Source organism: Geotrypetes seraphini, chromosome 9 (assembly GCF_902459505.1).
Source record: "Geotrypetes seraphini chromosome 9, aGeoSer1.1, whole genome shotgun sequence".
NCBI classification, from domain to species: Eukaryota; Metazoa; Chordata; class Amphibia; order Gymnophiona; family Dermophiidae; genus Geotrypetes; species Geotrypetes seraphini.
In genome coordinates this window covers 42,500,380-42,516,824 of record NC_047092.1, presented here as the reverse complement: position 1 = coordinate 42,516,824, position 16,445 = coordinate 42,500,380, and the positions used below count along the sequence as shown (strand labels likewise).

Below are 16,445 nucleotides of genomic sequence, written 5' to 3'. Positions count from 1 at the left end.
CCTAAAGAGTTGGCTCCTATGGTTTTAGTGTTAGTACAGCTTGGTGAAAGGGGTGCGTGTTAGTTCAAAGGCACTATATCTGATTAATGAGCGAGGAAGCCATTGTATCTATTGAATCATCTTGAGTTATTTTCAAAAGTATTCGATTTCTACTTTCAGAAGTTCTTTTGCTCCTAGGTGCTCCTGAAGTTTATTGTAAGGTTGTTAAGGACATGATCATCCTTCGAGAAATATTTGAGAAATATTCAACTATTGAGATGTCACTCTATTGCAGAAAAAAAGCTTGTCTATGCAGGTTGGTGGTGTGTCTTCAGTTTTTGGCATGTTTCTCTAATCTAGCATCCCTCTTCATATTTTTTCATTTGATCGTATATACTGCGTTTGTAGAGATTTGTGAATTTAAGTAATTTATTTTGACTATCTTTACTATGTTGATAGGTGTAGGGTCCTGAAAATGTGTTGGCATAACTTGCATGATGGTGCCACAGTACTATAGAAGATTGCCATCTAGCCCAATGATCTACCCATTGGGTTACCATTTCTCCCTGTAGCACTACTCTTGTCACCCAGGTTAAAAGGACACTTTATTTGCCACAAGGATTGGGTGGGGGAGAAAAACTTCAGACCTCAACACATCACAAAAGATTTTAGTAACTAGTCAGCAAGGAGCTAGGAAAATAAAGCTAAGAACCAGTAATAATAATATATCTGAAAACATAATTAAAAATCTGTCATTAGTCCAAATACCTAGAAATTAATATATCTTCAATGTATTTTACATTATAAATATAATTTAATTGGAATAAAATATACTATATTTTCCACCCATAAATACCTAAACTCTACTATTATCTCTATCTTATACTATAGGTGGAAATATAGCCTCAGAGTAGAGTATAGTTGTATGGGGGTCACATCAGTTCACTCACATTTTCAATCATAGGCTATACCACCTCCCCCTCTTTTATTATTGTTATATAATTTTAATTTTTAACTTTTTATCCTTTTTTTTTAACCTTATCCCCTTTGTTTTCTTTATTACTTCTTCTGTTAAAAACTTCTCAATAAATATTCTTTATAAAACTTATTGATTCATTATTAGGAGGGCTGATTTCATTACTCCTTATAGTTAACTCATAAAATTAATGTCCAATCCTCTTATAGATACACTCGTAAATCTTCTCAATTCTTCTTAATCCATCTCGGTACGGAAACTAGTGATATAATTCTTGTAATGGACTCATGAATGGGTCACACAAATTTTCAGAAGACATAGGGGGGGAGGTGGTATAGCCTATGATTGAAAATGTGAGTGAACTGATATATCTACAGTATAATCTCGTTATAACGGACTTCAAGGGACCTGAAAAAACAGTCCGTTATATCCAGAGTCTGTTATATCCAGAGTTGCATTTTTAAAAAACTTTATTTAGGTCAACTGAAACAACGTACAATCAATGAACAACAGTCACTGTACAACCATATCAGCAACATCAAGAACAAAACTCAGCAAAACATTGGTATGGCGAAATGATTGCAAAACCAGAACACTAAGGGCTCCTTTTACTAAGCTGTGGTAGCGTTTTTAGCGCGCGTTGCCCCCTGCGCTACATGGAAAAACTAACACCAGTTCAATGGAGGCATTAGCGTCTAGCGCAGGGGTAGGGAACTCCGGTCCTCGAGAGCCGTATTCCAGTCGGGTTTTCAGGATTTCCCCAATGAATATTCATGAGATCTATTTGCATGCACTGCTTTCAATGCATATTCATTGGGGAAATCCTGAAAACCCGACTGGAATACGGCTCTCGAGGACCAGAGTTCCCTACCCCTGGTCTAGCGCGTGCTAAAACCGCTAGCGCAGCTTAGTAAAAGGAGCCCTAAAAGGTGTTCTAAAACATTATGTCGTACTGTACTGGACAGAAATATAATCTATCATTTTCTTCTGGGTTGCATTTTGATACTATATCACTGGCACGCCACGTGCGTTGTAGGCGGAACCTGCATGTCCATTATAGCCGAACAAAACTACAGCTAAAAGCGGTTCTGGGGACCAAATTGGTTATATCTGAAAGTCCGTTATATGCGATGATTTTCTGCATGTTTATAAAGGCGCATGGCTGAGACCAGCGAACCTCATCTGCTATAGACGAGTTTCCATTATAAGTGAGTCCGTTATAACGAGATTTTATCCCAGGACAAGCAGGCATGATATTCTCACATGTGGGTGACGTCATCTACGGAGCCCCAGCGCGGACAGCTTTTCAAGCAAACTTGCTAGAAGTTTCAAGTTTGCACACTGCACCACGCATGTGCCTGCTTCCTCGCCCACTAGAGGGCGCGTTCCACCTCGTGGTCCTCAGTTCATTTTTTTCCGCGGAGCCAGTAAGCCCTGTGGATTGTGAGCTCCAAAAACTTTTTTGTCGCCTGCTTCCTGACACCGCGTCTGATTTCTTAGGCGCTGTGCTTTTCGATTTTCTGTGTCGTTTCTTTATTCTTTTCTTTTCAAAAAAAAAAAAAATATTTTTTTCTTCTCGTTGGGCTCCGGGGGCTCCCGGAAGCCGTGGCCGCGGGACGTCGATCGTTCCCGGCCAGTTTCGTCGTTGATGTCCCGTCCTGTGACGGGTTTCAAAAAGTGCAGCCGGTGCGAGAGGCTGCTCTCCATTACAGACCCCCACCGGTGGTGCATCATTTGTCTGGGCCCGGAACACCCTACCACCTCGTGCGATCGCTGTTCCACCTTTCAGCCCAGGGCTCTCCGTCGCAGGAGGGCCAGAATGGCAGAGTTATTTGTGGCGGACCCCGTGGTGAAGGCCTCGACGTCGGCCTCGGCTTCGGCCCCGGCCTCGACCTCGGCCTCGACGACCTCGGGGCCCTCGGCCTCTCCTCGCCCTTCGACTTCCAAGTCGACCTCGGGAACGAAGACTACCTCGGGTAAGTCCTCCTTTCCATCCCCTACAGGGTCTGCAAAGAAGCCGTCCTCTGCTTCGACCAAGGCGGGTGGGTCGTCCTCGGCCCCGCCTCGGGCTCCACCCGCGCACGCCCCGAGGGAACACTCGAGACCGAGGTCGCCCTCCAGGGAGCATGCCCCGGATTCGGACCTCCCGACTTTCGTCGGGATCCCGGCTTTCCAGGACCTCCTCAGAGCGCTCATTTCATCGGAGCTGTCGGGGGCCCTGGAACAGCTGCAACGGGCTTCGACCCCGGCGGCTGTTGCCTCGGTGGCCTCGGCCTCGGCGACCTCGGCCTCGGGTGCCGGGGCTCCCTCGACCTCTGGGACCGGGGCTCCTCCGACCTCGGTCTCGGCTGTCGAGGCTCCGCCCGCCTCGGCCTCGGTCTTACCATCGACCTCGGGGGATCCGCCGGAGCGTAGCGTGCGGCCCCGGGACAGGATGCGTCGGGTACGCCGCATTTCCTCGTCGTCTTCCTCGAGGTCCTCCCGGGGGTCTTCGCCCTCGACTCGGACTCGGTCGAGGCGCCGGCCGAGGAAGCCGAAGCGCTCACGGGGTTCTCCTCAAGGGCGCGGTCGGTCTTCCCAGATCGGGGGCGAGGCGTTGCGGGTGTCGGAGTTGCGCATGGACAATCCGAAGCTTCTCCGCTCCCCGGCGCGAGGGGTGTCCCGTTCTTCCTCGCCGAGGAAACGGGAGGGGGCTCTCGTCCCCCGGACCCCGAGGTCCTCGCCCCGGGCCTCGTCGAGGCGGACGCATTCTCCTACCCCCTCGAGGCCTGTGGAGAAGACATCGTGGGGCTCGGGGTCAGGGAGAGATCCCTTGTATTATTCGCACGAGGCCTCTCCTGTTTCCTCGGCGAGAAAGTCGAGATCTCCTTCCCCGCCTGCTAGACCGTCCTCATTTTCGGTTTTTGTGCAGGACATGGCCAAGGCGCTCGGGTTGGACCTCTCGGTGGGATCCCAGTATTCCAAGGAGTTCCTTGAGGAGCAGGACCTTCCAACTCCGCCTAGGGAGGCTCCTCGGCTCCCATACAATAGGGTCCTCCTGCAGACTTGGTTAAAAAATTTGTCAAACCCTCTTACAGTCACGTCCGTCCCGTCCAAGATGGAAGGCAAATACAGGACGGTGCCGGCTAAGGGGTTCGACAAGGCGCAGCTCTCTCACCAGTCTTTGCTGGTGGAATCTGCCCTTAAGAAGTCACAACCTTCCCGGGTTTCTGCGGCGGTTCCACCTGGTAGGGAGGGCCGGACCCTGGACAAGTTTGGCCGTCGCCTTTATTCCAATTCCCTGATGGCCACCAGGGTGTTAAATTATGCCTTCACTTTTTCCTCCTATCTCCGGGGTATGGTGAAGGACCTCCCTCAGTTTCGTGACTCCCTACCGGACTCCCAGAGGGCAGGTTTTGATACATTCATGTCCAACCTGTCTCAACTGCGGTTGTACCTGTTTCACGCCTTGTACGACGCATTTGAGCTGGTTTCGAGGGTGTCGGCCTTCGCGGTGGCCATGCGCCGTCTGGCCTGGCTTCGCACCCTCGACATGGACCCAAACCTGCAGGACCGCCTTGCAGATTTGCCTTGTGTGGGGTCCGAATTGTTTGACGAGTCATTAGAGGCGGCGACCAAGAGGTTGTCTGAGCAGGAGCGCTCCTTGGCCTCCTTGGTCCGGCCCAAGCCTAGACCCCCGCCGCAGAAACCCTTCCACCCTCCCCCGAGGCGGTACCCCCAAAAGTCTACTCCGGCTTTTTCCAGACCGCCACCTAGACGCCAGGCTCAGAGGGGCAGAGGGGGACAAACGCAAGCCCCGGCGCAGGGCCCTTCCAAGCCCGCGCCTTCTTTTTGACGGGCTGGGCGGATGGGGCAGGTCCCCCTCCGCGACCGCTCAGGAATCCCTGCCTATAGGGGGGCGTCTTCGGTCCTTTTACCCAGCCTGGACTGAAATAACATCAGACGCCTGGGTGCTCCGGATCGTCTCCGAGGGCTACTCTCTCAATTTGTTGTCTGTGCCACCGGATATGCCTCCGGGACCTTCCACTTGCACTCGGGGCCAGCTTCCCATCCTGCTGGCCGAGGCCCGGGCCCTGTTGAAGCTTCGGGTGGTCGAACCGGTTCCCGCAGATCAGCGGGGGACCGGGTTTTACTCCCGCTACTTTCTGGTCCCGAAAAAAACCGGGGACCTGCGCCCTATACTGGACCTCAGGAAGCTCAACAAATTCCTGGTCCGGGAGAAGTTTCGAATGCTGTCTCTCCCGGTTCTATACCCTCTCTTGGAGGAAGGGGACTGGATGTGCTCCCTCGACCTGAAGGAGGCATATACTCATGTTCCGGTGCATCCTGCCTTCCGGAAGTTTTTGAGGTTCCAGGTGGGGGACTTGCACCTTCAGTACAGGGTCCTGCCTTTCGGCCTAGCCTCGTCCCCTCGAGTCTTCACGAAGTGCATGGTCGTGGTCGCGGCGGCCCTGAGAAATCGTGGGCTTCAAGTTTTCCCCTACCTGGACGATTGGCTAATCAAAAGCACGACCAGGGAGGGGGTTATCTCAGCGACCCGACAGTCTATCGCCTTCCTTCAACGACTGGGATTCGAGGTGAATTTCCCCAAGTCGCAGTTACAGCCGGCCCAGTCCCTTCAATTTATAGGCGCAGTGCTGGACACTGTGCGCCGGCGTGCGTACCTCCCGCAGCCTCGCTTGGCGGCCTTGGTTCGGCTGGGGCGGTGGGTCTCGCAGCTTCAGGTGGTATCGGCCCAGCGCATGATGATGCTTCTGGGCCACATGGCATCGACGGTCCACGTCACCCCGTTTGCCAGACTGCACCTGAGAATCTCTCAGTGGACCCTGGCCTCCCAGTGGCGTCAGGATTGCGATCCGGTGTCCCGTCTCATTACGGTCACTCCTTCTTTGAAACGATCGCTCCGTTGGTGGACCGACTGTTCCAATCTTTCCGGGGGGTTGCTGTTTCTGGCCCCTCCCTTTCACAAGGTCCTGACCACAGACTCTTCGGAGTATGCGTGGGGGGCCCATCTGGACGGGCTACGGACCCAAGGTCTGTGGTCGTCGGAGGACCGTCGATGTCACATCAATGTGCTGGAACTTCGAGCCATTTACATGGCGGTTCGTGCGTTCGACCACCTCCTTCGCGATCAGGTAGTCCTAGTTCGCACGGACAACCAGGTAGCGATGTACTATGTCAACAAGCAAGGTGGGACGGGCTCTTGGCCCCTCTGCAGGGAGGCACTTCGCCTTTGGGAGTGGGCAATCTCCCGAAACATCTTCCTGCAGGCGGTCTATATCCAGGGAGACCAAAACTGCTTGGCAGACAAGCTCAGTCGGCTTCTTCAGCCGCACGAGTGGTCTCTCCACTCCAGAGTCCTGCGCGAGGTCTTCGACCGCTGGGGGACTCCGCAAGTGGACCTGTTTGCCTCCTCGGAGACTCGCAAACTACCCCTATATTGTTCACGGATGTACTCCCCGGACCGTCTGGAGGCGGATGCCTTCCTCCTGGACTGGGGGGGGGAGGTTCCTGTATGCGTTTCCTCCTTTTCCCTTGATCATGAGAACGTTGGTGCGTCTCAAGTCATCCACGGCCACGATGATTCTCATTGCGCCTCGGTGGCCTCGTCAGCATTGGTTCTCCCTGCTTCTTCAACTCAGTGTCAGGGAACCTCTGCTTCTGCCTGTGTTTCCCTCTCTGCTATCTCAGAGTCGGGGTTCGCTGTTGCATCCCAATCTTCAGTCCTTGCACCTGACTGCTTGGTTCCTTTCCCCTTAACTTCGATCCAGGTTTCTCAGCCGGTGAGGGAAGTTTTGGAAGCCTCGCGCAAGGTTTCGACCAGGCTTTGTTATTCCCAGAAGTGGACCAGATTTTCATCTTGGTGTTCCTCGCGTCATCTGCATCCTGATTCGGTCCCGCTGTCTTCGGTTTTAGACTACTTGTTACATTTGTCTAATTCAGGTCTGAAGACGACATCTGTCCGGGTACATCTCAGTGCCATTTCAGCTTTTCACCGGCACTTGGATGGTCGTGCTCTTTCGCTTCACCCTATGGTGCAACGGTTCATGAAGGGGCTAATCAATGTTTGTCCCCCTCTGAAGCCTCCTCCTGTTGTTTGGGATTTGAATGTTGTCTTGGCTCAACTGATGAAACCTCCCTTTGAGCCTATGGACATGTCTCTTCTCAAATTCCTTACTTGGAAGGTGGTTTTTCTGATTGCTCTCACATCGGCTCGGAGAGTTAGTGAGTTGCAAGCTTTGGTTGCGGATCCACCTTTCACGGTGTTTCATCATGACAAGGTGGTTTTGCGCACGAATCCGAAATTTTTGCCAAAGATTGTATCGGATTTCCACTTGAACCAGTCCATTGTCCTTCCTGTGTTTTTTCCTAAGCCCCACTCCCATCCTGGCGAGACGGCGCTCCATTCTCTTGACTGTAAGAGGGCGTTGGCTTTTTATCTCCAACGTACCAAGTCTCATCGGAAGGTTCCTCAATTATTTTTGTCCTTTGATCCTAATCGTCTGGGACATCCGGTTTCCAAGCGCACCTTGTCCAACTGGGTGGCTGCTTGCATTTCTTTTTGCTACGCTCAGGCTGGTCTCCCGCTCTCGGGGCGTGTTACGGGGCATAGGGTCAGAGCGATGGCAGCTTCGGTTGCTTTCCTCCGATCTACTCCTATGGAGGACATTTGTAAAGCTGCCACTTGGTCTTCGGTTCATACGTTCACCTCCCACTATTGCCTGGACACTTTGTCCAGAAGCGATGGCCGGTTTGGCCAGTCGGTGTTACGTAATCTGTTTTCATAAATTGCCATCCTCCCACCTGCCCTTTTTTGGTTGGCTTGGAGGTCACCCACATGTGAGAATATCATGCCTGCTTGTCCTGGGATAAAGCACAGTTACTTACCGTAACAGGTGTTATCCAGGGACAGCAGGCATATATTCTCACAACCCACCCGCCTCCCCGGGGATGGCTTCTTTGCTAGTGATGGAACTGAGGACCACGAGGTGGAACGCGCCCTCTAGTGGGCGAGGAAGCAGGCACATGCGTGGTGCAGTGTGCAAACTTGAAACTTCTAGCAAGTTTGCTTGAAAAGCTGTCCGCGCTGGGGCTCCGTAGATGACGTCACCCACATGTGAGAATATATGCCTGCTGTCCCTGGATAACACCTGTTACGGTAAGTAACTGTGCTATACTGTACTAGTGTTTAAGCCCGTTACATTAACAGGTGCTAGAATATATGTCTGCCCGTCTTTCTTTCTTTCTTTCTGTGTCTCTTTCTTTCTTTCTGTGTCTCTCCCTCTCTTCCTTTCTTTCTTTCTCCCTCCCGCTGTCTGTCCTTCTTTCTTTCTGGTTTTCTCTCTCTGGCATCATGTCTGTATTTCTTTCTTTCTGTCTCTCTCCCTGCCCACTGTCTTTCTGTGTGTCTATCTTTCGTTCTAATGCGCTGCCTGCCTGCCTGCCTGTCTTTCTGTCTCTCCATGGCCCCCTTCTGTCTCTCCTCCCCCAAAGCAAACCAAGATTGCTCCCAGGCCCCCTTTCCCTCTCCGTCCCCTCCACTTCCCTGTGCAGCAGCAGCAGCATTTCCCTCCCACTCTTCCCTGTGCAGCATCAGAATTTCCCACCCTTCCCTGTGCAGAAGCAGCATTCCCCCCACACACACACACTTACCTGTGCAGCAGCAGCATTTCCAGGCCTTCCCTGTGCAGCAGCAGCATTTCCCCCCCCCACACACCCTTCCCTGTGTAGCAGCAGCATTTCCCATCTTTCCCTGTACAGAAGCAGCATTTTCCCCCCACACACACCCTTCCCTGTGTAGCAGCAGCATTTCCCATCCTTCCCTGTGCAGAAGCAGCATTTTCCCCCCACACACACACCCTTCCCTGTGTAGCAGCAGCATTTCCCATCCTTCCCTGTGCAGAAGCAGCATTTTCCCCCCACACACACACCCTTCCCTGTGTAGCAGCAGCATTTCCCATCCTTCCCTGTGTAGAAGCAGCATCCCTCCCCACACACACACTTCCCTGTGCAGCAGCAGAATTTCCCACCCTTCCCTGTGCAGAAGAAGCAGCATTTCCTCCCCCCCACACACACACACACTTCCCTGTGCAGCAGCATTTCCCACCCTTCCCTGTGCAGAAGCAGCATTTCCCCCCCACACACACTTCCCTGTGCAGCAGCATTTCCCACCCTTCCCTGTGCAGCAGCATTTCCCATCCTTCCCTGTGCAGTAGCAGCATTTCCCCCCACACACACACTTCCCTGTGCATCAGCAGCATTCTCCCCCACACACCCACACCCACACTTCCCTGTGCAGCAGCAGCATTCCCCCCCCACACACACACTTCCCTGTGCAGCAGCAGCATTTCCCCCCCCCCACACACACACTTCCCTGTGCAGCAGCAGCATTTCCCCCCCCCACACACACACTTCCCTGTGCAGCAGCAGCATTTCCCCCCCACACACACACTTCCCTGTGCAGCAGCAGCATTTCCCCCCACACAAACACACACTTCCCTGTGCAGAAGCAGCATTTCCCCCCCACACAAACACACACTTCCCTGTGCAGAAGCAGCATCCCCCCCACACAAACACACACTTCCCTGTGCAGAAGCAGCATTTCCCCCCCCACACAAACACACACTTCCCTGTGCAGAAGCAGCATTTCCCCCCCACACAAACACACACTTCCCTGTGCAGAAGCAGCATTCCCCCCCCACACAAACACACACTTCCCTGTGCAGAAGCAGCATTCCCCCCCCACACAAACACACACTTCCCTGTGCAGAAGCAGCATTTCCCCCCCCCCACACACAAACACACACTTCCCTGTGCAGAAGCAGCATTTCCCCCCCCTCACACACAAACACACACTTCCCTGTGCAGAAGCAGCATTTCCCCCCCCTCACACACAAACACACACTTCCCTGTGCAGAAGCAGCATTTCCCCCCCCCACACACAAACACACACTTCCCTGTGCAGAAGCAGCATTCCCCCCCCACACAAACACACACTTCCCTGTGCAGAAGCAGCATTTCCCCCCCACACAAACACACACTTCCCTGTGCAGAAGCAGCATTTCCCCCCCACACAAACACACACTTCCCTGTGCAGAAGCAGCATCCCCCCCACACACAAACACACACACTTGCCTGTGCAGAAGCAGCATTTTCCCCCCTTCCCTGTGCAGCAGCAGCAGCATTTCCCACCCTTCCCTGTGCAGAAGCAACATTTCCCCCCACACACACACTTCCCTGTGGAGCAGCAGCATTTCCCGGCCTTTCCTGTGCAGCAGCAGCATTTCCAGCAGCCTCCTTCCCAGCCACCGCGTTTAAATTCACAGAAAAGCGCTGTGCCGCGCTACCGCTGTCTTCGGTGTCTTCTATCCACTGCGGCCAACCCTAGCGGAAACGAAGTAGTCAGAGAGGGCGGGCTGCAGTGGACAGAAGACGGCGAGGCTAGTGGTAGCGTGGTGTAGTGCTTGTCTATGAATTTAAACACGGCGGCTGGGAAGGGGGCTGCGGGAAGGTTTTGGCTGTGAGTGAGGGTGGGAGGGGGGGAGTCGCTGTCTGTGCTGTGGTGCATGCGCCTCAAGCCGCCGCCACAGACGGACACAGCACATGTTAGGTCCCCACATCCTCCTAAATGCGCATGCGCGCTTAGAGGATTATTATTATAGATACAGTCACTCTACTCTGAGGCTATTTTTCCACCTATAGCAGGGGTGTCCAACCTGTGGCCCAAGAGTCGCATGCGGTCCCGTGAAGTATTTTGTGTGTCCCCGGTCGAGGGCGATGCAGTGTTTTCCTCTGCTGCCCCCGGGTGTTTACCATCTTGCTGGCTCCCTCCTTTGTCTTGCTGCAGCGTTTGCGTATTTGTGCGGCCCCAGAAACATTTTTTTCGGCCAATGCGGCCCAGGGAAGCCAACAGGTTGGACACCCCTGACCTATAGTATAAGATAGAAATAGTAGAGTTTAGGTATTTATGGGTGGAAGATATAATATATTTATTTTGTTTCAATGAAATTATATTTATTAGTCCAAATACACCATCCACAAAATGAGCAATATGGACCCCTCCCCCAAACACCACCATAGATCCATAATTTGATTCTCACCAACCGTCATAAGGGTTGTTTCACCTATTAAAATCATTAATAGTTGAAACTAACCTTAATGATGTTTGATGAGACTCGAGGTCAAAATTATTATCCCTCTACCACTAAGAGTCTTTTGAATACTGAGGTTTTTGAACAAATTAGTGTTCATTTAAAGATACCATAGAATGTATTCAACATGATTTGAAACAAAGTTGAAAAAATTGAAGAGACTATGGGGATTATGTGCATGAATATGTATACCCTTGCTTATTAATAAAGTCCTACCATTCTGAAAATGAGACGTCTGTTTCTAGATATAACATCAGTGAATCATTCATATCAGAAGATAAATTTTATTATGTGTAATCTAGATGTGGCACAAGAAGCCTATTTTTGACTGGTGTATTGCTATGTTACATAAGATACACAAACCTGTGAACCTTTGCAGATTAATTATATGTGGTATTGGTACACTTGCAGGGAAAATATCTGAATCCCCTCTAGTTACAGTGGATGTGGAATCACTGTATAGCATCCCTCATGCAGATTATATTCCCCTATGTTAACAAATTTCTAAAGACACACAGCAGAAATTGTTTCAAAAACAATTGAATTTTAACCTTCATGTTCCTTGGCTTCAATAGTGACATCTAGTAGCTTCCATAATGCCAACACTACATGCCAACCTTTTTAATGTTAGAATTGAAGGCTACATCCTTAAATAAGTTCAAATCTTTACTTTATCAAACTCCTGCCTTCATTTATAAATTATTGATTCCTTACACTTCTAATAGAAAGTTGCGATCTAATGAACAGTACTTGCTGACGATCCCCTCTCTCAAAATTATCAATACAAGACGGCAATTTATTTTTTCTGTCACAGCCCCCCAGACATAGAATTCGCTTCATGTCTACTTGAGGGAAGAACACAACTTGAAAAGATTCAAGAGTAAACTAAAGAGCTTTCTTTTTAACGACGCCTTTGATAATTAGCTAGCTAGATTGCTAGCCAATTATAACTTCACTATATAATTTTATTGAAGTATTTTAAATACCCCTTTCCTCATGTGCCTCCCTTAAATGTTTTCTTTACTTTCAAATAACTTGTAGTTCTTTTCCCTTCCTCCGTTGTGTTTTTAGTTTTGTCATGTCTGTCAATAGTCATGCATGACTCGGCTTCTGTTAAGCATCGTATTGTTCCCCAAATTTTGTAATTTTACTATTGTATACATCGCTTAGAATTATGATTAAGCGATTAATCAAAACCTCATTAAACTTGACCACAGCAAACCTTTCAGATATTATTGGTACATAATTTTTTCTTTCAGTTCAAATTATGAAGATGATTTCTTCAATTTCAATGCATCCTATCCCACAATGAAATTCAAAATGGACTAGTACATAGAAAAGTATCAACAGAGTTTCATTATTCAGTGGTCACTTAGTTGCATTGGTCAGTTTCTTGATTACTGGCGTTTGTCTTTACAGCTCTGGTTTTCATCCCCCATATGTTTAAAAACAAAAACACATTTTCTGTAGAGGCTGACCAAATCTGAATTTGTGCCTTCCCGCCCAGCACAGGGCGCGTCGCCTCAGTTCTTACTTTTCTGCGGAGCCGAGAAGTCCGTCTTTGACTCTCTGCTTGAAGATTTCTCATTTGTGCCTTCTAAAGTCCGAGGTTTGGGGTTATTTTTCTCTTAAACGCTGATTTTCGTCGTTCTTTGTTGTTTTTAAAAAAACAAAACAAAAACAAACTTCTTCCATCCGTTCGACTGGGCATAAGAACATAAGAAGCGCCATCTCCGGATCAGACCTTCGGTCCATCAAGTCCGGTGATCCGCACACGCGGAGGCCCTGCCAGGTATACACCTGGCTTACCCTATAGCCAACCATATCTCTATATGCCTCTCTCAAGGAGATATGCATCTAGTTTGCCCTTGAAGCCTAGGACTGTCGATTCTGCAATAATCTCCCCTGGGAGAGTATTCCAGATGTCAACCACTCTCTGTGTGAAGCAGAACTTCCTGATATTAGTCCTGAACTTGCCCCCCCTTAGCTTCATTTTATGTCCTCTTGTCCGTGTCAAATTGGACAATGTAAATAATCTTCTCTGCTCTATTTTGTCGATTCCTTTCAGTATTTTGAAGGTCTCGATCATATCCCCACGCAGTCTCCTTTTCTCAAGGGAGAACAATCCCAGTGTTTTAAGTCGATCCTCATATTCCAGTTTCTCCATACCCTTCACTAGTTTAGTTGCTCGCCTCTGCACCCTCTCCAGCAGTTTTATATCCTTCTTTAGGTAGGGAGACCAATGTTGGACGCAGTATTCCAAGTGTGGTCTGACCATTGCCCTATAAAGCGGCATTATAACTTTCTCCGATCTACTCGAGATTCCTTTCTTTATCATGCCCAACATTCTATTTGCCTTATTTGCCGCTGCCGCGCATTGTGCCGACGGCTTCAGGGTCCTATCTATCAGTACACGCAGATCCCTTTCTTGTTCACTTTTTCCCAGAGTTGCACCTGACATTCTGTACTCGTATTCCTTATTTTTACTGCCTAAATGCATTACCTTGCATTTCTCCACATTGAACTTCATCTGCCATTTCTCCGCCCAGTTTTCTAACCGACACAAATCGCTCTGGAGTTCCTCACTGTCCTCCTGCGATCTGATTTCCCGGCAGAGTTTTGTGTCGTCTGCAAACTTGATGATCTCACTGGATGTTCCGTTTTCCAGGTCATTGATATAAATATTAAAAAGGATCGGCCCAAGTACCGAGCCCTGGGGTACACCACTAGTCACTTTCTCCCAGTCGGAGAACTTCCCATTTATGCCCACTCTCTGCTTCCTATTTTCCAGCCATTTGCCTATCCATCTTTGTATATCTCCCTCTATGCCATGGCTTTGTAGTTTCCTGAGAAGTCTTTCGTGTGGAACTTTGTCGAACGCTTTCTGGAAGTCCAAGTATATTATGTCCACCGGCTTTCCACTATCAATTTGCTCGTTCACGGTCTCAAAGAATTGGAGTAAATTCGTCAAACACGATTTCCCTTTCCTGAATCCATGTTGACTGGGTTTCATCAAGTCGTGTGTGTCCAAGTGCTGAACTATGCTATCCTTGATCAGTGATTCAATCATCTTGCCGGGGACAGACGTAAGACTCACAGGTCTATAGTTGCCCGGTTCTCCTCTCGATCCTTTTTTGAAAATTGGCGTGACGTTTGCTTTCTTACAGTCGTCTGGTATCTATGTCCCGGCCTATTACCAGTTTTAAAAAGTGTGTCAAGTGCCAGCGCGCGATTTTGCTGACGGACCCTTATCGACGCTGTCTTCGGTGCCTTGGGCCTCAACACCTTCCGAAATCGTGCCAGCCTTGTTCAACGCTTACAGCCCGTGCTTTCAAGCGTCGTCGTTTCTTGTAGGAGACGTTCACTGGGGAGTCATCGATGGAGCCTTCCTCATCGAAGGATGTTTCACCATCTGCTTCGCCTGAGGCTCCACAGGCCTCCACGTCTTCTGCTCCGAGCCTCATCAAACCTGCCTCGTTTGTCCCGGCTCCACCTTCGGCGCAGGCCTTCCTCTGTCTCCTCAGGTCAGGTAGCACAGCAACCCATTCCCGCGGTGGTGTTTAAAGTGCCCAAGGCTTCTAAGCCCAATCACTCTCACACTGCCTCAAGGGAGCGCGAAGCCCGTGCAGGTGGCCCGTTTGCTGATGTGGATCCATCCTTACCGGCTTCGTTCCAGACCTTACTTGAGAAGCAATTCATCGAGCTCTTTACCACCATGGGGCCGAAGCTTCTCTCTCAAATCCAGCCTGTGCAAGCGGAGGTCTCCCGCGGGGTCGAGCCGCCTCCGGTGCATCAGCAGTACGTACACTCTCTACAGGGAGCAGAGTCTCTGCGAGTGTCTGGTCTGGCATTGATGCATGCATCGCAAGGAGCAGAGTCTTTGCCCAAGCCTCCATTGGAACCGATTCACTCGATGCAAGGAGTAGAGTCTTTGCAAGTGCCTCCATTGGAACCCATCCACTCGATGCAAGGGCTCGAGCCTTTGCCAGTGCCTCGAGGTGCTTCCAGGCAACCACCTCTGCTTCGATCCACCGCTTCAAGCCCCATCCACTCTCTGGGGGCCTCAGCGAAGACACACTCGCCTCGTCTATCGAGGCCTGCTTCCAGGCATAGCTCACACCATCGATCGAGGCATTCTTCGAGGCATTCATCCAGGCATGCCTCGCCTCATCAGAAGCAGCCTTTCCTTCAGTATTCACCGGCTACTTCACCTCCTCCTATGCCGGAGCTCGAGGACACGATGGGTTCTTTTTCTCCATCGAGATCCCCGTCCTCATTGGATCAAGAGGCCTCGATGTCCTCGAGTCCTTCTCGAGGCCCTGCTTTGGCTGACCAGCTGTATTTCTCCTCCTTTCTTCGACAGATGGCTGCTGATTTGGACATTCAGCTGGACACTGGGTCCAAATTTTCGAAGGATTATCTGGAGACAATGCATCTCCCTCAATCATCTGCTGAATCCCATAAGCTGCTGGATCAGACCTTTGTTCGCTGTCTTGAGACACCCTATTCCATCCCCGCTGTGCTGGGAAAATTGGATACCAGATACCGCACGGTTCACCATAAGGGGTTTGATGGTGCCCAACTCGCCCATCAATCCCTCATGGTGGAGTCTTCATTGAAGCGGTCTCGCCCCTCCCAGATCTATGCCACTGTTCCACCTGGCAGGGAGGGCAAGACGATGGACAGGTTTGGCAGGCGCATTTACCAGAACTCGATGATGACATCCAGAGTTCTTAATTATAACTTTCATTTCATAACCTATTTTGAATTTTTCCTGTCTCCTTCACAAGTTCATGCCCTACTTGGATTCTTGAGCACAGTTTGAGTACCAGGAGGTTCTGGCTTCGTTATCTCGGCTCCGGTTACAGATGATGCAGTCCTCCTACGACGCCTTTGAGTTATCTGCTTGGGCTACTGCTTGCTTGGTGGCCATGCGACGTCTGGCGTGGCTCAGGACCATCAACATGGACCCCAATCTACAGGACAGGCTAGCCAATGTCCCATGTGCTGGTACCGACCTCTTCGATGAATCCATTGAGGCGTCGTCCAAGAGGCTTTCGGACCATGAGAAGTCCTTTCAATCTATTCTTCGTTCGAAGCCCAAGCCTGCTCCATCTCGTCCATCCTGCCCGCCTTTGATCTACCAGCGGCGTTTCCCGCCCAAACAGGCTCCTGCCATCCGTCAGCCTGTTAAGAGGCAGCATCTACAGAAGCAGCAACAGAAGCCTCAGCCGTCTGCTGTCCCCAAGGCTCCTCAGCCTTTTTGACTGTCTCATGGAGAGCATAACGTCCGTCGTTCTGCCCTTCCCTGCTTTTCCCCCGATAGGAGGTCGTCTCCA

The 16,445-nt window shown here is 50.4% G+C and overlaps 1 protein-coding gene across 19 annotated transcripts in view; it reads left to right on the top strand.

Moving 5' to 3' along the window:
• Window positions 1–16,445, top strand: part of BRD1 (bromodomain containing 1) — a 274,234-nt gene that overhangs the window by 5,183 nt on the left and 252,606 nt on the right. For 9 of the 19 annotated variants that reach the window (XR_004540658.1, XM_033958916.1, XM_033958915.1 and 6 more), the window contains exon 2: window positions 178–295. The exons of 8 other annotated variants lie outside the window; for them this stretch is intronic. Coding sequence is in view for 9 of the 11 variants with exons in the window: in XM_033958916.1 (XP_033814807.1) it covers window positions 213–295 (83 nt within the window). In the remaining 2 variants the exon portion in view is untranslated. Of the gene's footprint in view, window positions 1–159; window positions 296–16,445 lie in introns of those variants that run through there. 2 more of the 19 variants (XM_033958899.1, XM_033958904.1) reach the window with 2 other exon arrangements.